The sequence below is a fragment of the Hyperoodon ampullatus genome (assembly GCF_949752795.1).
Source record: "Hyperoodon ampullatus genome assembly, chromosome: 1".
Taxonomy (NCBI): Eukaryota; Metazoa; Chordata; class Mammalia; order Artiodactyla; family Ziphiidae; genus Hyperoodon; species Hyperoodon ampullatus.
In genome coordinates, this window is record NC_136914.1 from 151,500,768 (window position 1) to 151,523,572 (window position 22,805).

Sequence of the window (22,805 nt, forward strand, 5' to 3'; positions counted from 1 at the left end):
TTTTCTTTGTTGGAAGATTTTTAAATCACAGTCTCAATTTCAGTGCTTGTGATTGGTCTGTTTATATTTTCTGTTTCTTCCTGGTTCATTCTTGGATATTTGTGCTTTTCTAAGAAATTGTACATTTCTTCCAGGTTGTCCATTTAATTGACCTATAGTTGCTTATAGTAATCTCTCATGATCTTTTGTATTTCTGCAGTGTCAGTTGTTACTTCTCCTTTTTCACTTCTAATTCTATCAATTTGAGTCTTCTCCCTTTTTTTCTTAATGAGTCTGGCTAATGGTTTATCAATTTTGTTTATCTTCTCAAAGAAGGAGCTTTTAGTTTTGTTGATCATTGCTATTGTTTCCTTCATTTCTTTCTCCTTTATTTCTGATCTGATCTTTATCATTTCTTTCCTTCTGCTAACTTTGGGGTTTTTTTGTTCTTCTTTCCCTAATTCCTTTAGGTGCAAGTTTGGGTTGTTTATTTGAGGTGTTTCTTGTTTCTTGAGGTAGGATTATATTGCTATAAACTTCCCTCTTAGAACTGCTTTTGCTGCATCCCATAGGTTTTGGGTCATTCTCATTTGTTTCTAGGTATTTTTTGATTTCTTACCTCTTCTTTTTACGTTTTTTTTTTTTTTTTTTACAGGCAGCCAAATCCCTTTGTGACAAGCCATGCCCCATTTAAAGCATATATTTGCCACCAGCTTGCATTTTCTTTAGAGATAGTAGCATCTTTTAATTGCCTAGAATGCCTTGGGATCATGCAGCTAACCACAGCAATGTTTTAGATATTCTAATATTACATATTTGGGGCAAATAACCCCCCACTGCCCACTGTCAGGAACATCATAATGGATTCTTCTGCTTTTTGTTACATTTCTGAATCTCTGCTCGGGGTTTAGAATATTGTTTTACCATTTTATTATATGTCTTGATAGTTAAATTAAATTCACTTTACTTGTAAGATGGTGCACCTTTCCTCATCCCCATCCCCATAATAACCACCAAAATAACGTACGCATCATTTTACTGCTTTTAGGTAATAGCATATCTTGAGAGCAGCTCTTTTTCAACCATCCATCAGCACTAGCTCTTGCCAGTTGACTAACTACTTCCTTGCAAGGCTAGACATTGGGTAGTGTGGTAAGAAATTACATAACCCAGATAACAAAAGAAATGCAGAATAAACCATTTAGCAAAATGGCAGGTAATCTTCTATGTGAATTAAACTATGAGCACTCACTAAGGCTGTCTTTGGGCAGTAGACACAGAACAGAGTGAAGCACAGCACTGGTATAATGGCTCAAAGAAGTCTGTGCATTATTTTTATTAGATACATGCAGTAGTCTGTACACAGGGAATTTCCAATACTCACCACCATTACCTTGCTTTTGTGATCTCACACGGAATATAATCTGACCTGTACCTGGGCTTTGAAAGCTACTAGTCCATTACTGGAAAATAAATGATAGACATTACTGAAGCAAGAACATAGCCTTGTGTTCTGCCATTAACCACAGTAAATTGATTTTGATAGTTTTCTTGCATATATAGCTAGTTTCATAATTCCCTAATGGGATGAGCAAATGTTTATAGATGTCACTGAATCACTGGTTTTTAACCGAACTTCCTTCTACATCTTGGCTTTAAAAAATAATAAATGTGAGTCTATAAACATAGCGGGCACACAGATGCACACACACACACACACACACACACCCCTTATCTTGCTACTTCTCTACCTGAATTATGTATCAGAACAATTATGAGTGATAATATAGTGGCTGTCACAGAATGTACAGTAACTTTTGACAAATCTTTGAAATATTATGGAATATTTTTCTTTCTTGGCCAATTTAGGTCCAGCAATTATTTGATTTCTGAGCCTTAGCCTTTTCATATTTCAGCTGGAATAAGTCAGCATCAAGAGCTTTTTGAGAAAGTATTTACTGTTTTGAAATCACAAGCCTACTGGACAGTTTGTTGCTCTTACCAACCAGTTCTGCAGCACTTACACTGGACTATTCCTGGTGTACCTCACATTTAGAAGGCAATCTGCCTTCATCCCTAATGACCCACATCTTCATCAATCTTCAACCCATGGAGCTTTACTCCCAGTCACAGTCTCTACCAATATCCTCTTATTCTGAACTTACACACTTTCAGACATTTCTCTAGATATAGTATTTATGGTTTCCCTGACTTGATGTTTTTCAAACTGTGGATCACAGATCACGTGCTTCAAAGTGACCTACCTGAGTGCTTATCAAAAATACAACTTTTCTGGGACCCACCCACGAACCATTGAATAAGATTCTCTGTGATGAAGTTCAGGAATTTGCATTTTCACAAGTTTGCCAGGTGATTTTGGTGTACACCAACATTAAGCAGCATAACTCAGCCAGTTGCAAATTCCTTTAGGGCAGCAAATCTTAGAATTCTTACATTATAGAGCAGAGGTTGCAAACAGGTGGTCTACAGATATCTTGGCCAGACAGTTAGACCTTTTATTTTGGAAGGTGTTAACATTTATCTTTATAATTTATTATCAGAAGATTTTTCTGGAAACTATCAGTTTCTGGCTTCTCTAAAGTAATTGAAAGAGCTAATAACAAGGTGCTTTTCTTCTTATATGGCCGCTGTACCTGTCAGACAAACGGACACATGCTCTCCCCTGGTTCCTGCCTACCTCATGCCCAGCAGGCACCTGCACTCACCTCAGCCTGGTTCCAGAAAGCCTATCAGTTTACCACCCCTACTACATGGTGTAAATAGCTTTCATCATCAGAAAAATAATTTTCTAAGTTGCTGGCCTTGATCTTTTAGGTCTTTGTTCTACCCATCATTGGCTCTGTGGGTCTCAGAGTGTTAGTTGAACACTTTCCCTATTTGAATTGTGATTTATTTATTTATTTATTTTTTGCATAAAGGATAAAAAGGAGCCATACTCATCCCTCGCTAGTTAATTTCCAAACTCCACCTGCATTTTGCATGCAAGCTCATGCTATGCCCTTTGCTTTCTGAGAAGATGAAGTGGATGCCTTCTTAGATTGCTCCATTAACTTCCCACTGACTTCTCAAGAGTTTCTCAGCATTGCTTCTTCACCTCTTTTTTCATAAGAACAGCCTTTAGAATGTTTTAATCATTAATGTGATTATAGGTGTAATCATTTTTCTAACTCTAGCTTTTATTAAAAATCAGTTTTGAATGTTCTTGATAATGTAGTCTTTCTACCTAATCAGTAATCAGTGCTTCTCAACTCTCATTCATCAAACATATCTAGCATCTCCCAAGCACAAATATGTACATAAGATAATGAAAACTAGTGGTAGTTTCCATTTTTTTAAATGTTATATGAAGCAGACCATGTCAAAATCGTTTTTTAAACATTTCATGGAAAATGTTAGGGAAAATTCTCTGTACAAAGTAGAGAGAATAGTAGCATAATGAACTGATGGCTAATCTTTGTTCATCTCCACCACCCTGCTAATTTCTCCACCCCAAGATTACTTAAGTCAAGTTCAATAATAGAAATATTTTAAATGTCATGTAATAATTGCTTAAAATTATCAAAGATCTAGTAATTTTGCTATTTGCCCTCTTGTCTCATAATTTTGCTATCAGTTTGGTCTCTTAAGTCTCTTTTAATTTGTAAGTTCTGCTCCTCTCTCCCTCCCCCTCTTCTCACTCCTCTTTCCTCCTTTCTCAATTTATTTGTTGAAGAAGCCTGTAGTTCCCACAGAGCCCTCCTCAGGGTACCCAACCTTGGTCTCTGTATACCATTTGCCACTATAAGAAATCAGAATTCCTTATAGAAGTGGCTGATTCCAAGTCTGGATTAGGAAAAGTACAAGATTATCCAGGAGCATCTGGTGATAACCAGAAAGAACGGAAACTATGAAAGGCCACAGAGTTTGTATTAACAGGACTCAGGAGCCAAACTGAAGAGTCTTCTACTGGTTAAAGATGGGATAACTAGAGGATAAATAAGAAAAATAACACTAAGGGATTGAAGCATCAAATAAGTGTAAGTCCATGCATTCATGATAATGGTCTAAATGCATCAGAAATCCTAGCCTTTGGAGAATGCTGGGGAACCAATGCATTATTTTGAAAACTGATTAATAAAGAAGGAAAAAATTAATGACCCTATCTTTCCTCTATGAACTATGTCTCAGAGTAACCAAACAGCTGATGAAGTAAGTTATTCTTAGGCTAAGGAAGGTGTAATAGAATTAGAATATCATTATTATTTTGTAACCCCTAATGAAATATCTAGGCAGTGATCATGAAGGGCTAACATCAGGAGAGACATCTGACATTTGGAGGTCATATCAACCCCTGAAGTGTTCTTGCAAAGAAAATGAAGACCCTTTGATTGGCTTTTAAAGATACTAGTGCTTTAGTTATAGATGTCTTAGTGCCATCTTTTTTCTCTGACCTAGGAGAAAAAGGTAAAATATTAGGATTATGAGGAAAATGTAAATCGGATTTTTATTAGTGAGGCAAGAACTCTCAAATAGACAACAAAAACTTTAAAATAATCAAGTTAAAATGCACAGCTAAAGGAAAATGTGGCTGCAGGGAATATTTAAGGCAGAACCAAATTGAAACCTTCCTAGTGAAAGTCAAAGCCTCTCAGTTAGACAACACAAACAATTTAAAACTTAAAATGACCATTCTTGTTAAAGTTCATAAATAAAGAAAAGGTGGCTGCAGGGAATGTTTAAGACATGACTTTGTCAAGGCTGCTTGTGGCTCAAACAATTAAGTCACTTAAACTCTTGGCTTCTGTTTCCTCATCTGTGAAATGGGAGCAATAACATCTACCTCATAGTATTATATAGAGATTAAATGAGGTAATGCAGTAAAGCACAGGTAAGTGCTCAGCAAGTGTTATCTACAATAAAATTTACTAATATTATCCTTATTAATATGCCACAACTCTCATCGTTGTTCTGTACTTTCAGAAAATAGAGCCACAAAAAAGCACATAACCCAGAAATACCTTGGAATCTAGTCTAATGAACAAGGCAAAGTAAGCTTACAAAACAGTGTTTGTTTAAATAGGCATTGACAATTTCACATCAGTCTGCTCAATAATGTCTATGTAGCTCTTTTCTTTAAATCTTCCAACCTGAAAGTATTTTTAAATCTACTATATTTATGCTATTATTTTATTAAAAGTACATTTTTCTTAGAAATCCCTCAATCAAGCAATTAAATTACGAGCATTTATCTACACAGTGGCTGCTGATTCTTGGGGAATGAACTGTCTGTGAGACTTTCCTTCCCAGAGAAGTACCATACCTAGTGTCTACCAGTAGATGTAATGCATAAGAGCAAAACATCAGAAGCAGGCCAGGCCTAGGTCCAGAATGCTAAATGTCACAGTTGTGAGTCTGCTTTATAATTTTATAACAGTCTAACTCCAGATGTTTACTAGAAAAATGTCTAATTAAAAATTACTATAAGAGAATGGACTTGAGGACACGGGGAAAAGGAAGGGTAAGCTGGGACGAAGTGAGAGAGTAGCATGGACATATATACACTACCAAATGTAAAATAGATAGCTAGTGGGAAGGAGCTGCATTGCACGGGGAGATCAGCTCGGTGCTTTGTGACCACCTAGAGGGGTGGGATAGGGAGGGTGGGAAGGAGGGAGTTGCAAGAGGGAGGGAATATGGGGATATCTATGTACATATAGCCAGTTCATTTTGTTATACAGCAGCAACTAACACAACATTGTAAAGCAATTGTACTCCAATAAAGATGTTTAAAAAATTTTTTTAATGCAGCCTGTGTTATTAAGCTATGTTACTGAATAAAAATTACTCCAGGGCCTCCCTGGTGGCGCAGTGGTTGAGAGTCCGCCTGCCGATGCAGGGGACACGGGTTCATACCCCAGTCCGGGGGGATCCCACATGCCGCAGAGCGACTTGGCCCGTGAGCCATGGCCGCTGAGCCTGCGCGTCCGGAGCCTGTGCTCCGCAACGGGAGAGGCCACAACAGTGAGAGGCCCGCGTACCGCAAAAAAAAAAAAAAAAAAAAAAAAAATTACTCCAGAATTTTTCACAAAGGAAAAAAAACTGCTATAGACTCTTCCAGTTACAAAGCTGATTTTCTTCTTCACCCCCTAAACCATAGCAGAGAGTTAAAACTACTTAGGTGCATCCTCTTTTCTTCTTGCATCCTGGGAACACAAACACAGACACTCATCATCATCATTGTTATCATTGTCATTAGATGCCTCTGTTACATCAGATAGTAAAAATATGAAAATAAATTTAAATGAATGCACATTAAGTCTGTAATGTAGTGATGGAAAAAATATTTTGATGTTGTGAAGAGGAGGTACCAATATATTGTGATTTTCTGCATTGTCCTTTTTTTTTTTTTTTAAACTCCACTGAAGTAACTTCAGTAACTTCAGTGGTGAAGCAACTTTCAATCTTGATTTTAAAGCCTTGTTGGGTTTTTATTTAAGAATGTTGCTTAAAATGCTTTATTCCAGTAGTGATTGGCTTTTGAACTGAGTCTTCCTGAAGCAGGTTAGAAAAGTCTAGGGTGAATAAACCATGGTTTAAAGCCATTTTAGCTGCAACAGTGTTTATCGTATACAGATGTCAAGTCTGATGAACAGGAGCAGGGCTAGCTGTCACTAACAGAATAAAGGTAAGAAAGTGAAGAGACCAGCTTTGGCAAAGGGAAAAAGAAGACTCAGGCACTGCAGGCAATGTATCACCTGTCTTACCGCCTCCCCAGTTAAGGGGACTCAGCAAGAGAAACGAAAGCAGGAGACGTCAGAGTAATGGCAGATCTTCCTCCAAGACAATGAGCTAGAAAAGAAAGTGAAGACCTTAAGCAGAGTAATAAAGTATTTCAAAAGTAGAGGAAGGGACATATGATGATAAAAAGGACAGTCCTGGGAGAAATTTAGACCCCAGATATGATTTCAAGGCAAGTTAAAAACAAGCATATGCAAGAATTTTTTTTAATTTAAAAGTTAAATCATGTATTGATTAAATTAATTTCTGAATAATTACATATTGATATTTACGAAAAAGACCTCAAATTGTATTAAAGCTGAGTATTTAATTCTTTGAATTTTATGTACAGTTTCACTTTCCTCTTAATTTTCCCTCTTTGTAACATATACTCTCCTGTAGTAACACTGGTTTAGTTGTTTTACTGAAAAACTCTATTTTTGAAGACTAAGGTCATTAAAGAGAAAAGGATTTTCTTCTCTTTATATGTTATCCACACTCCCAGGGACCCTGACTATTTAGAGCGTGAATCTATAACCAGGGCACAATTGCTCTACAAAATGTCCTAATTAGCAGCAAAATGACTAAGGAAATAAATAACATGTTATGTTTTTAAATGTCAACCTACAAAGTGACTAAAATCACATGGTATCTAAATAGATAAAAGCACAGGGAGGTCGTATATAGGCAGGGTTCAGCGAGGCCAAATGTGTCAGCCACGATGGCAGGTGAGCTTCATCTTCAGTGCTGTCCTGCTGTGCATCTTTAGAATTCTTTTGTGCATGCATTGGACCTGACACATTATCAGAGCTCTTGAGCATAGGGGGAACAGCATTCACCCTCCACAGAACACTTCAGAGTAGATCAGAACATGTTTCTCTGAAGTTTACCAACAATCCAGTTTCCCCTCTTTGAATGGGTGTGGCTGAATATCATTGTGGATCTGCCACATTTAACTTATTGTTGACTGTGACTTAACGTTATGTTAATATGCTCATTCCCTCCAGGGGTCATTCTCTACATTCTACTGGTTGGATATCCACCCTTCTGGGATGAAGACCAGCACAGACTCTATCAACAGATCAAGGCTGGAGCTTATGATGTATGTAATAAATGTTCATCCAGCTTTAGACGAGGGTTTTTTGTTTATTGACCAAGAACCAGATTTTTTTCATTGCTATTTTAAGCATAATTTTCAGTAATGTCCCTTATTATTTTCCTCTCTCTTAGGGGAAGGGAGATAAAGAATAAGAAATGCAGCATCTATATCCAGTTTCTATTTCCTTTTAGCTCAATATCTCCTAAGACTGAAAGGAAAACAGTTTGTAGTTCTAAGGAAGGACCTTGCTTGTCAAAGCATTTGGATCTTAGTGCATTTTAAAACATATAAAAATTAAAAGATTTTTGCTTTAGAAATGGTTACTACCTGTTTAGCTGAATTATATTTTCAAATGCTTATCACATAATTATATACCAACAATACTTTGCAGTGATCCATGTATCAAATAGAACATTGTTCCATTATGTCAGTTTTGACTGTTTTTGTTTTGTTTACCCAAGTGGCTTTTCTGAGAACTTTCATTTGAAGAATGGGTTTCACAATTGAAAAATATTTGAAAATCACAATTCCAATACATTTCATTTACAATTAGGATATTTGAAAGTAGGCATATGAATTAAGTTCTGTATCTGAAGAGTAAGACCGTATGTACTTTGTCTTTAGGGCTTAACTTTGTGCTCTTTGGTATAATTTTCTCTCCTTTGATAAATATGTCTGTAAATATGATTTACCACCTCCTCTGGTTTTACCTCACACAGTCCTCTGGAAGTTAGAATGCAAGGTCTGGACATGCTCTACCTATGTTATTAAGTGGGCTAACTAAGTGGTAGGCAATATTGGGTCCACCTTCTGTGTACAAGTTAAAAGCTCAATGTGGCTGTGAGAAAAGTTATGAGAAGTCTGTATTATATTGTATCAGGTCTCATGAACTCCCCAATGCATTTCTGACTAAACGTAATATTCAGATGGATGTGTGTATCACAGGTATTTAAAATCTTTAATTTTGAAGCATTCCATTTTAGCCAGACTAATGATAATTAAACCAAATTGTAATTTACCTGGCCAAGCTAGCACATTCACCATCTTTACAGACTAGAACTAGGCACCTCTCTGGGAAGACACAGCTCTGAAATGCACTGCTTGGTGAATGTGAAGGAATGACTTTGTGAAAGTTAGAAAAATAAGAAAAGGGCCCACGTTTATCTAGGTTGAACCCAGCCCCTCATTTTCTATCAGAAGATCTGCACATCATAAAGAAGCAGGATTGAGTGTTTCTTCAGTAGTTCCTGATTAGCAATTTTTTACAACTGCCCAAAATAAACTTCTGGAATTAAAATGACAGTTGTTAAACTGGCAAAAATTTGCAAGTATTAAGGAGTCAATATCATTTTTCTTATGTTTCGTTTTGCCAATGGATCACAAACTGCCCATTTTATGACTACTAAAAGTGAACTAACTTAAGTCCATTAAGGCACAGTGACAATGCCTTTTTTCTCAAGATTGTCTATAAAAATTCATGAATTGAAAAAAGAACCTGATATTTTGTTTTTTTAGAAACTAATGCAATATACATTTTTCTTAACCCATCAAGAATATTATTTCTACTAAATATGCTTATTAAGTGAAAGTGAGGTTACATAATTTTCAACAAAAATTTATACACAGAAATTTAGAATAAATCTCTTTAACATATTATTACTATACAAACAGATTACTAATAGAAGTTATGAGAGTAAATTTCATGAACTTTCTTTTGGTGAAATTTATCATTTTTGAAGTGTTAAAATGAAATCCTGCTGAGGCTCAAATTTGTAGTCTCAAATTTCTTCTCACTGCTGCACTCCAAATAATGACAATTTATAGGTCAGTTTTGGAACAGGAATTGAAGCTGTTTTATTATCTCTGCTATTACTCTTGATGAGTTGTGGAAGTGTGTAACACATTATTTTGAACCTTGGCATAGCATGACAATGTGACAATGTCTCAGCTTTACTGACTTTTGAAAAATTGCATAAATAATTATGAGAAAGGCTGCATAAAATTGAATTTTCATATCAAAGCAGATATGCTTTGAGAGGACTAGAAGATTGAGTTTATTTTTCCAAATTTAAGAATGTATCACTAGTTATGGCAATTTAGTGTACATATTTGTCCCTTATCAATTACACTCAATATCTTAATATATAGATATATACATAGAGGGGGGATATATATATCTACATCAGTTTGTCTATATGTAGGTACAATTTAACTTATACAAGAAATTCACTACTTAAGGAAATTATTAGTATATTTGGCTCTTCTCTGTTCCACTGAGTGTATCTATTTTTTAAACCCTTTATAAACATATTTTTAAAGTTTCCATCACCGGAGTGGGACACAGTGACTCCTGAAGCCAAAGACCTCATCAATAAAATGCTTACTATCAACCCTGCCAAGCGTATCACAGCCTCGGAGGCACTGAAACACCCATGGATCTGTGTAAGTGACAGTTCTCCAAAGATCTCAGAAGATCAAATGAAAAATACATTCTCCTTTAAAATTTGTCTTACAAATAGTCTTGGCAAAATCAGTCTTTCATTATTAGGAAACTCTTGCAGTTGAATGCTTATAAGTTTGTCAGATGGATGCAGGCACCATTAATAAAAATTTGATGAAGTGAAGGAATGAATATCTTTTAAGTATCCTCAATTAAGTTTATTGTTCTCCTCTTCCAGCAACGTTCTACTGTTGCTTCCATGATGCACAGACAGGAGACTGTTGACTGCTTGAAGAAATTCAATGCCAGAAGAAAACTGAAGGTAAGAAATTTTCCACTTTTGTGAGGAGGGAGATTCTGTGTGAAAAACAGAGCTATGAGCAAAGGCTTTTAAATGTGTAAGCCTCAGTACTCTTCTTCTGGGTCTTTGGGAAATGGAATCTACACTGGAATTAAAGCTACGATGAAGAGCTAGGATCACTGGCCATGCGTGCCGTGGTCCCTCCCTTCAGTGGAAAACAGCTGTGCAGGTTAGTAATTGGAACCTGGCCGCACCCACAAGGGTGGTCCCAGCATTATGAGACACATAGGCCTGCTCTCTCAGGAAACCAAAACCAAAAACAAACAAAAATGCCCCGACTGAAAGTAAGGCTAGGAGAAGATTTATTGTCAAAAACTGCTTCTTTGTTAGGTCAGTGATTTGCAAAGGCAGCATTAATTTTGTATTCTTGTCGCTCTGACAGGGTGCCATCTTGACAACTATGCTGGCTACGAGGAATTTTTCAGGTACGCGTGTTAAGAATTCTGCTCTTGATCCCCTCCTCTCTTCTCTGGTATCTTTTTTGGAATTTAATTTTAAATTCTTTAATAATTAGAAAAACACTGTCGTTCGGGGGTGGCAAATGTGTGCCATGGATTCCTTCCACACCTGTGGCTGCCATGAGGCTTTTACCTGGGTGCTGTCTCGCAGAGGCGTTAGGCCCGTGACTACACTCCATGAGAGCACCCAGGCAGCCCCACCTCTAGTCAGCACTGGAGCAGGACTCGAAACCCCTCTGTCACCCCTGCTGGGGTGCACACGTCCTCCCCCCAGCTTGAAGCTCAGCATTTTGAATGTAGAATTAATTGATATCTCATAAAGTAATAACTATGAATAGTTTCTTTTTTTTGTCTCATTCTCTCAGGGAATCCCAGTAAGCAAGATTTTTAGAAGAAGGCCATTATTGAGGAACCCAATTCTCTTAGGCCTAAGTTCTTTTGAAAGTACAGTTCTGTAGTATCTTGGCCTGCTATAAGAATGATTACAACTTTCAAAGGTATCTAAACTCAAGAATTTACAGAGAACCTACCCCACAGTAATAAACGTTCCTTGAAATGATTTATTGGTAAAAATAAGTTTGTTTACATAATGGGCTGAAAAAAGCTAAACTGTTTCTTTATTGTAGAAGTGACTCGCCAAAGTCAACATAAAGTATATACCCTTTCCAGAAACTGAGTTTTGGAACTCCTTTTTTTTGATGGGTTACCTCAAAGGATCAGGTTTCCAAAAATAAAATTTTGGTAAAAGCTCATCAGTCTTATGTATGGAGAGGGACTGAAGCAGCAAGACTATTGCATTGGTAAAACTTACTGTTTGGCTGTTTAAACTTGGAACAATTGTCAGACGATTACACCAAAAATACTACCATTTTACTTTGCTTACTATTTATATAAGAGTGATTTGCAGCATCAAATTATCCAGCTGTGTCTTCAGTAATTTATTCCTGCTACATACTTCACTTCTGAGCATTGTAGTGATGTCAGGTGATGATCCATATCATTATCATGTTTTCCAAACTTCTCAACCAATTTCTAGTTACTGTTTACCATTTTATTAAACGGTCACCTTTTATCTCCCATTGTATATAATGTGAGTTCATAGCAGGCTTTCCAAAGGCTTCCACTGACCTGTTAAACAGCAACGATGATAATAATACAATGAGTAATGCTACAAACTGAGGGACTGTGTTAGTCAATTGTATGTATTTTGTCCAATTTGTTTGGTGTAGTAAAATCTTGTTACTGCCTTTGTCAAGTTACCTGTTTTATGAACAGTTGATTAATATAGTTGACATTTATATGGGTGAGTTCAATATCTCATTAAATATTAACTAATATATGCTATATTCAAATAAATTAATATTCACTGTGGCCCAATCATTAGTGAATCACTAAAAGTAGGATAATTTATATGGTATGTATTGTTAATGACAAACTAACTTGAAAAATTCTCCAGAATTAAGATTGTACATTTTGTTAAAGTCTCACGCATAAATTGGGCCTTTATTAATATATGTACCCATGTATAGAAGCTTTTTACCTCACATTTTCCTTTTCATCATCGTGTAAACTAAAAACTCACGACTAATATGTGGATTTGATATTGTTTCTGAATGTCTTAGCATGAAAAGCAAACTTTTTTTTATCCGTCATTTCAAAACCAACTGATATAACATTAGACGCAGTTACATCTTATAGTTGATATTGCATTTTAGTTTTGAGTATTCATTCTGTTTCATTGCCAGACATGCTCTTTAAAGTAACTTGTCCATGAGTATATGGTTATAAAGTTGTTTTTATTTTTTCTTTTCTCCCGTTATGTGGAATGTATTTCTTGTGAGGTAAGGTGAATAGTAAGCAAAAGGGACATTTCTGCATCTCCCAGGCCAAATCCCTGCTTACCCTGAATCATTGTCTTCTCTTCGCTTGCTATTGCAATTCCAATTATTCTGAGTTTGCTTTCTAACCTATTAACTGCCACAGGATTTACTTAATATTGCTTTTTAGCTCCAAGTACATAGTATTATAGCTAAGGCTACTATTTCTTACAGTCTTATTAATAATAAATTAATAGCTTTGTTGCTAAAGACTAAATAAAATTAACATTTTTGTATCTTTTAAATAAATTTAAAATTTTATCAAAGTGATATCAAAATAATGGCCCAAATCAAACAGATGTCAGGAAATTACATGTTCATGCAGTTCTATTATAGCTAGGTATTTCTATTTCAGATACCAAATTCTATTCTGATGCACTTAAATAACTATATATATATAATTAACATTAAATGGAAGCATAAGTGTGTACTTTGTCCTACATGTTTGTGGATGTTCTACACTTGATCTACTAATTGTCGTTGACAGTTACATAATCTGTTCGCTGTGTATGTACCCATTCATAAGTATATTTTTCAGTTCACTTTTTAATATACTCAAGGAGTTCGGTAACAGAAGGAATGCTAAAATCTCCCTCCAAAAAAGTAAAGTTTCATGTAAGACCATGTACTTTAGGAGTTCTCTGATTTAGTTGAAGATTTCATTTTGTTTTATATCTCTCCTCAAATTTTATGATTTTTAATTTTTCAGTGTAAAAGGTTTTTGTTTATGACCTTTGTATTCTGATTTTGAAGTGTAAGAAAATACATAATACCTTTTTTTAAAGGTCATATGCTCAGCATTTAAAAAATTTGCTCTAGGTCAATAATATACCATTTCATTTTAAGTATAGTTATTAATATTTTTGTAAAAATGAAATTATCTGATTTCAAATATATATTTATTAAAAAGAATGTTATTTAGCCAGAGCAAATTGTCACAAATGAGTTTTAAACCTCTAGGAAGAGGGACTTAAGTGGCAGAACTGATACTTTTGGTGTGAATGAACATGTAATACAATCTGTGAGCTGATGTCTAAAGACTTGAAATAAACTTTCTGGATTACAAAAGCATAGTCCAGTTAAAGTTCCAGTATCCTTTTCACAGCCAACACTGAAATAAAGTCCAATAATATAAGTGGCAAAGTGTCCAATTATATTCAATGAACTAAATAAGAATTTAGTTCTAAATTTGATGTGGCAAGACCAAGAAAAGTGATACTGTATTTCAATGTCCTGTAAGCTCGCGCTCATCAATGTGACCTTGATAACTTGGCATATGTTGGCCATAAATCAGTAAAGGTGGTAGAAGGAAACAATAACCTGTTTTGTTGCCTGGCTATCGGTTTCTATGGATAACTCACTAAACTGATTTTACTCTCGTTTTGCAGCAGCCAAGAGTTTGTTGAAGAAACCAGATGGAGTAAAGGTAAGTTAAACAGGTGCTCCTAAACTCATTTCTGACTTTCAGATGCTGGATTATTTTTAAATGTTAAGTATAAGTTCTAAGTCATTGCAGCTTATATTTTTTATAGTTTCTGATAAAGGATGCAGGTTGAAATATAAAATAATTTAATATACAGGAATGACTAATATTTATACCAAGAAAAGCTGCATTTTTTCTACTTATTATATATTAAATAATCATGACAAAATAAGACTTTATATGGAGTTACCATAGAAACTGAACGTCTAAATCCTCTCTGTTTTACTGCATCCTCAAACTGTCATGGTGGCCTGAAAATCCCTGAAAACCAAATGCTTTTCCAAATAGTTATGCTATGTTCTTGAAGGCTGCTGAAATTTATAGCCCATGGGGGGGAAAAAAATCAAATCATTGAGTCTAGGAAATCAAAATTCAAATGACTATATTCCTCTGCTTGGGCAGTTTTTATAAAGGTCTTAATTGTTCCTGTTCTTCTATCATAAGGTATTGAGACAGACTTAACGTGAATATCCTGAACAAATATTAGAAAAATTTTCCAAGAAAGATAACGGCAGAATATTTTGACTTTCTTGGATTTCTAAACAAAATAATACAGCTTATTTTCTACTGATCCTGTTTTGTTTCATAGGAATTTACCTTTGATTGAATATAACCTTATACATGCATTATGTTTGTTATCTTTCCAGAGTATTACCTCGATGTTTTATTTCTTTAATCCTTTTCTTTCTCTTCCAATGGCAGACACGTACATTCCTCATGAACACTTCAACGTTCTTGGGAATTAATTAACTTTCTAACATTTGAACTTGACCCAAAGTCAAGTGGTCAGTTCATTTTGAATATATAACTTAGAAAATCATCTGTCACTTCTTATGTTCACACCCAGTCATTTCTTCAGTACCTGTTTGTGTGTGATTTGGGAATTTCCAGAGCTATGGTGACCATGCACTTGTGATTCCCGTTAGGTTGGCATTTACCTTTGATTAATTCCTTTCCTCAACCTGTAATATTCTCTTCCTTCTGCTTAGTTTATTCAACTTAATGTTCAGTAATGACTGTTGATGTCTGCTTCTTTCCCAATGTAACATTGGTGGAAATGTGATATTTTAAATTTTCCAAATGTTTTATTCCCCTGTGTTTTTCTGTATTGTTTGGTGATGCAGAGCTCACAGTTTCTATTGAGACATTTATTTTCACTACTATCCTTATATAGAAAGAAACATTTCCAGAACTTTTTTCTTCCAGTCAACTTATAGTTCACCTTTAAAGACAAAATTATTCTGTGCTCCATGCTTTGATACTTTAAAAATTCAACCGGTCATATTTTTTTTCTTTTCCTTTCTCTTTGACTGGTCAATTCAGAAAAGGAAGTCCAGTTCGAGTGTTCAGATGATGGTGAGGATCTCTATCTGCCAGATTTCTCCTCCTGTGAAAATTCATACTTAGGAATAGAACAGTCTTATTTGCCTAAGTTAGTGTAAGTGGAGAAAGTATAGGATCATTACAGGTTAATGTTAATTAACTATCAAACACAGTGCCCATGTTCAAATATTATTGTTTTTCTTTGAAAGGGAATTTTTGAAATATGTAAAAAGTTTATACCGTCATCCATATGCCATTAAAAAAGTGCAATTTTCTCCTAAAACTGAAGAAACCATGACATAATTAATGTCTATAATTATTGTGAAAAGTGAAGGAACACTATAGGATTATTTATAAATGGTGATCATGATTACTAAAATAGGAGTGATTCTTACTTCAGATAAACCAGAATGCATCCACCACGGAGTTTTATAAACTGTATGAAAGTGATCTTACAAGGATTCGTCCAAGTTAAGCACCTTTGGAAAAAATATTTATTAACCTTAAAACTGAATGAACTCAACACCTGAAAAATAAGAATATCTTGCCCATGCCTTGTAAGAATAATTCAGTGCATCATTTAAATATCTGGTTTCATTTAATTTTTTTAATAAAAATACTCTGCTTCCATAATATAAAATAAATACATTTCACAAACAAAAGTGCCAGAGCTCTTGTATATTTAAAAGACAGCTGTGGTTGAGCCCATACTTGATATCTGATTCTTTAAAAGGAAGTCCTCCTAGCCTTTTACCTAGAAATTCTCCTATTATTTTAAATTAATCAATATTACAAATACCTTCAAAAGATTTTCTACAGTAAAAAAATCATTAAGCTAAACTTTAAAAAGGTTTTAACTGTACATTTAAACACAAGTAAAAGTGGTGGTTGAGGGACATATTCATTTAATTCATATTTGCCATGCCTAACAATAAAGGATGGCTCATCCAGAAGAATGGCCTTCATTTGGACGAGAGGACAGTGTGTGTATGCTGTGTATCTGTGTGTGAATGTGTGTGTTGATGTGTGTGCTCTTATACGGTTAAGTTTGTGGGCATAGGTATGCCTGTGAGACATTTCCACTAAAATAAAGCAGTTCTTGGCAACCACAACCTAGGAAAAAAATCAAGTCTCATATCTCAGAACAGAAAAGATCTCAGTATATTCCTCTTTCATTCTTTGCAATCACTGATACAAACTAAATGGATTATATTAAATATCTGTGGGCTTTAATCTTAAACACTTCTGATCATTTGATAAGAAGTCAGCTGTGTTTTACCAAGCATTCTTCCTGAATAGGAAATTATTTGCATGTGTGTCCCTCCTCTTTTCTCATATATTCTGTACAAAACTGAATACTGAATTTTGACCCTTCTTTAATAAACTCCACTATCTCTTATCTCTTTTTGGTTATTGCACAAATTTTATGTTAAATTCTGCACACTTCTATTTAAAGAAAAATTTTAAACTATCCACGAAACATAGATTGATGGTCTAATATTTAAAGAGTTTTCCAGTAAAGGGCACCAAGTTTTCTCTCTTTTCTTGCATGTAACAGAGCTCAGTGTTTTAGTGTATTTAAATAATACTGGTACCAAATAGTCACACAAATAGGAATGAATAGAAAAGTAAAATATTACGTACCCAAGTTAATTTTTTGGACCTTCTGTCTTCCTCTCAGTGTCAGTTTCAATATGATCTGTAGGTATAAAATATGAAAGAAAAGAATTCTTAGAAAGTCTAAACAATTAAATTGGTGTAATTGCTTATAAATATTCATTTGGTATTCATTTATTTTATGCAGAATGTTTTTCTCTTTAAGTCCTTAAGTACATTTATACTAAAATTATGGGATGTATTTTTTAGAAAATAATATGTAAAGAAAATAACTAGATAATATAGTGCAAGAAAATGAATGTTAATTTATATTTGTTTGATAATCACAATGTCATGCATGAGTTTAAATGAATGTTGATTATTACTTTTCAGTCTTTGATTCTTTAGTAACCAAACTCAATTGTAGTTTCAAGTTGCCACTTGTCAACAGAGTCTTCTCTGGGCCATTACAATACTTATTGACCCTCTGAGCTGTTTTCACAAAGTGGCTTCCATAGTGTTAATGATCTTTCTTTAAGGTCAAAACCAATTATGTTAAAGCAAGGGAATGGTATTACCAAATAGTCTTCAACAATAGCAGTAATTTGACAGAATACATAATGTTTTCCTCTCAAACAATTGTGAAAAATAAAGTCATTTTGCATCCAGAATATAGTAAAGAGTTCAATTTGCTCATTTATAATTGAAGATGTATTTTTAAAGGAGACCCAGACTTATCATTTTAAGATATTTTACTATAAAGCCTGCATTTCATCAGAAGACCTAAGTTTTTAATTTGATACCTACTAAACAAAATGATGATGGCTCCCCAGAGAAAGACAGTCTATGTGTGACTTCAGGCTCAAGAATCAAATGAAAAAAGGAATGTATTCATAACAATGAAAATTGGAAGCTGGGCAACAGAATCCAACCTGAAGAGTATGAAAATGTTTACATTTATTTCATACTCTGACACTTGACTTGAGCTCCGTTGAAGCAGCTCTTTGTCTGTTTGCTAAGGTGACACAGCCAAAGCAGCCAAGTCCGTTTTGTCATTCCACCATCACAGACATAGTCCTAGCCTGGGTGTGACCATCGGAGACTAGAATTGATCATCATTCCTGTCAGTCATCACCGTGTCTTTCACGTTCATCTTCAGTGGCTCTTTATTTTCATATCTATATCTCCACTTAGACATGCTGTGTATAGAGACATTGGCTACCCCGGGGTTTAAGGCATCTCTGTTTCTATTTTCTGCATACCTACAGATAAACAACAAAGCCAACGTGGTAACCAGCCCCAAAGAAAATATTCCTACCCCGGCGCTGGTATACCTGGACTCTTTGTAACCCTTCTTAAGTTCTTTACCGTTTCTGTTGTTTCTCTCATTTGCTTTCACTATATAGATACATTTTTTTATTTTTATTTTTTTTTGGATTTTGTTCTTGTTTTTGCTTTCTAAGATATGAGAAAAGTTCTTTTCTTTTTGTTAAGGTAGTTGTCAAACAGTGTGTTTCTAACATGAGATGACCTCATTTCATTGTTGACCATTGTACTGACGATAGCTATGGTCTTCAGTTAAAAGTGTTGCATGCTGCCTTAGAAATACCGTAGAATGCGCTTTGGTTGCTCTTAGCTCTTCTTTTGATGATAGCTCTAGATATGCAAACAGCGGTTTCTTCTTTTCCTGACGCAACTGTTGACATCAAGGAGAGCTAAGAGGATTACTGCTAGACAAAAGTAAATGTGGACCTTATTCAGAGCTCCCGTTTCCCTCTTATTGTGACAGCAGGGCTTTGTAAGACCTCACTTTCTGAGATAAAGAGGCACTGGATAATTTAAAGCTTTTTGTTTGTTGTGTTTTAAATTAAATTATCACTGTTTCACTTTAATCCAAAGGATGAAATTGCATAGCACAGAGCTTTGAACTATCAATGGGAATCAGTTTTGTCCATTTCTATCAAATTCACACTATTAACAACTCAATCAGTTTAACATTTTGAGACCACATTATGTTGAAATTCAAGGTTTGAATACTGGCATTCAGTGTTCTTAGTTTCATAATGTTTTCCCCAAATTATTCCATGTTTTGATTTATGAGTTTCAGAAATGTTAATGGTTTTTTACTGTCCTCTGTACTGTTAATTTCAGATGAATGGAAAATGTTAGGGAGATTGTCCCACTAGAGTTAACCAGAAGGCTCAATTTAAAAACATTTAAAGGAAGGACACATCAAGATAGCAGGTTACTTACTAGCAGAAAAAGCAGGGTTGATCATACCTCCAGCCAGGGAAGGGAAGAAGGACGGCAGTAAATATGCTTTCTAAGTACTTCAGCATAAAGTGTAGTGGAGATGAGATAGTCTAGTGGGCAGAGTGCTTATGACTGAAGAGCATTCTCCATGGGTTGCAGTAACTCCCAGTTGCTAAGACATCATATAATGAAAGTGCCAAGAATGCCATTGATGTATTGACACTGAATCGTTTTTTACATCAGTTATTTGACTGTTATTTTCCACTTGGGAATATTTCTTCAATTTTCTAATAGAAAGTAATAGGAAAAATAATATTTTCTTCATGGAAAAACGACTTTACAAACAAATCTTTCATGTAAGTCTATAAAACAAATTTCTTATATATATATGAATTAACATGGGATTTAACAGCAATGTGTCTCAAATTACAGTGTTTATATGATTAGTTCTAGAACCTTTTCAATGTTTCTCAGAATTTCTTATGGACTTGTGAAATACATTCTTTAGGATAGCCCCTTTTTAAGCATCGTCCAATGATTCTAGGTTTTCCAAAGGTATTTATCTGTGTATTGTGACACCATAATTCGTTCTCAAATTAATACAGCTGAAAAATATCTTCACAAAGACTTTGAGATCATCTCAAAAAGTTCTAATCTCCAGTGCCCTTGGCCAGTTTTCTATGGGACAGATATTAACAGGCTGTTTGTTAAAGAAGAAAGGAAAGCTCTATCTGGTATAGGGCTTTGTGAAACAGCAAGTGCCTCTTTAGGTCTCCAAACTTCAAAGCCTTGTCTGTATGCTGATCATGAATAAGGTCTTTTGCATGCTGCTGCTAGGTACTGAGGTGCTGTATCTCATGGGCTCACCAGGGAGATCTTTCATCAGAGATCTTGTCAGCTGCAAGCTCTGACAGTAGTTAACATTGCTTACGCTCTTGTCACTATTTAGTTGTGTCAGCTGGCTCACTCTGCTCTGTCCCTGCACTAGTTAAGAATGTATTTACCAATGCGAACTGTTTCTTTCTCTATTTTGTTCTCACTCAGGAGCCCCAAACTACTGTAATCCACAACCCTGATGGAAACAAGGTATTCAGAAAGAATCAACATCATCTTGCTTTAATAAGATTACACATCTCATCAAATATTCAAAGCAAAATTAATTCATAATCTCAGATTAGGAAAGAAAACCCTTACCCTTTTCTACCATACTTTCTTTTGGGCCTAATTTATCTGGAACTATACACATATTTCTTTGAAAACAAAAAAGAATGACATCGTGAAAGAGAAATGAGTGGCGCAATTAGTCAGTAAAAGTCCAGTTAACAAGTCTGTATGTCGAGATGACTGTGTATCTTAAGCAATTCCATCTGGTTTTTTCCCCCCATGCCTGTCTGCATTGTACTTTAGATGTGTTCTGCATGAAATTTTAGAATTTCTTGCTATATCATCCCACTATCTTCAAAAAAATCAACTTGAGTTCCTAGTTATTTGTTTAAATTTAATGTTGCTTTTGAATTTTATTCATTCTGTTGTCATAGTGTGCTTTTTGTTTTCTTTTAATTCCCTGTTGTTTGTGGTGTTTTTGTTGTTTGGCATGGATTTGAGGATAATCAGGGAGTTTCACTTCTTGTGAAGTATGTTTGTTTTTGTTGAATTATATGCATTTCAGTAACAGACATGTAACTGCTTATCCTGAAAGAAGACTGTGATGTTTCCTATCCATTGTAAATTGTTTGCATAGCACGTTAACTAAATAACAGTACTTGTATACATGTCCGTAGGATGAAAGGAGGCAGTTCCCAAACGTATTCCATCTTTCTGCTTTGTTACTTCTCATCCATTATTATATCTCTAAGGGGAGGGAAAAATACTTCATCAGACTTTTTTCAAATTTTAAGTATAGTCATGGGTCTTACTTTTCCTTACTCTTATCTACAGTGTTAAAGTCTTAGAAAACACATTTCCTCTGGTCTAACATTTAGTTGGTCAATATTAAAATCACTAAAGTAAAAAACCATGAAATGTTATGTTCCTTAATATGAGATGTATTTTACAGTCATGACACTTACAATGTTCTAAGTCCCTAAAAGACTCGAGGTAGTCAGGAGCATCACACATGTGAACAATTATTTTCAATATCATTAGCAAGTGAAAGACCAAGCATAGCAGCTGGAGTGGACACTTCGATAATTCTAGCTATGTCATTTGTAAGAGTTGTTGCATGATATTTCTTGCTTACATGAATAAGTTTATTTTTACAGTGCATGGGTTTATCCTCATCTTGAGTTTAAATTTGAATACTAGGTCACATTAAGAAATGCATGAAGACTCTGCTTTGGTTTTATGTTGTGGAGACTCTGGATATATCTTTAATTAGTCTGTCCCTTTGGATTAAATATTATATATCATAGTTGTATAAATTGATCATTTTTTTGAATATTGAGTCTCTAAAAGTACACTGACTAATGTTTGCATCATTTTCCAAAATTTGTTTTCATTGCTGAACACATAGCTATTGATTAGAAGTCTCCAATTTTTTTTGGCAGTAGCCTTTCCAAGTAGAAAATTGTGTCTTTCTTATGAATATTACTAAATTTCTTTGCTAGAAATATTTTATTAATACATTATTAATGGAAAAATGTGTCAGCCATTTTAAGGAACGTGTCTTAATACTGGCAGTTACAGTGTCCTTTTAACTGTGCTTATTAATCATTTGTAGTTTTACAGAGAAATAGCTTTGTCTTTTCATTATGGGAGCAAGTTTCTTATCAATAAAGCCAGTTTCTAATTTAGAAATGAATGAAAAAAATCTGATTTTTCCTTGAAAGTAAATTATTCATATAATTCCATTGTGCTGATCACAAACATGGAAATTCTTCTTGAAAGCACTTTCACCATATCTCAGCTTCTTCGTCAAATGATTCAATTCAATTCTCTCTACAAAGAAGTCAGACTGATAAATAGCCTACAAATTTATTGTTTGATATAGTGCCTTACACAAAGAAAGAGTACTAATGAATTGGGAATAAAAAATGTTGCTTTTTAAGGTTCAAATTTTAAGGTTCAAATTCATTAGGCTAGTATATTCAACTTCTCATAAATACTTAGAGAAAGCACACCTTATGGGGCACTGTAACACAACACATCCTTACACAGCTC

At 34.8% G+C, this 22,805-nt stretch overlaps 1 protein-coding gene across 21 annotated transcripts in view; it reads left to right on the forward strand.

Annotated features, from left to right (window-relative positions):
* CAMK2D (calcium/calmodulin dependent protein kinase II delta) overlaps nt 1–22,805 on the forward strand; it is a gene marked incomplete at both ends in the record, with an annotated part of 262,163 nt that overhangs the window by 205,701 nt on the left and 33,657 nt on the right. For 3 of the 21 annotated variants that reach the window (XM_079716685.1, XM_079716673.1, XM_079716676.1), the window contains 6 exons: nt 7,764–7,858; nt 10,175–10,297; nt 10,534–10,617; nt 11,039–11,081; nt 14,380–14,417; nt 20,691–20,732. In XM_079716685.1, coding sequence (XP_079572811.1) covers nt 7,764–7,858; nt 10,175–10,297; nt 10,534–10,617; nt 11,039–11,081; nt 14,380–14,417; nt 20,691–20,732 — 425 coding nt within the window. Of the gene's footprint in view, nt 1–7,763; nt 7,859–10,174; nt 10,298–10,533; nt 10,618–11,038; nt 11,082–14,379; nt 14,418–15,797; nt 15,831–18,661; nt 18,722–20,690; nt 20,733–22,805 lie in introns of all 21 variants that reach the window. The other 18 variants (XM_079716681.1, XM_079716671.1, XM_079716680.1 and 15 more) reach the window with 11 other exon arrangements.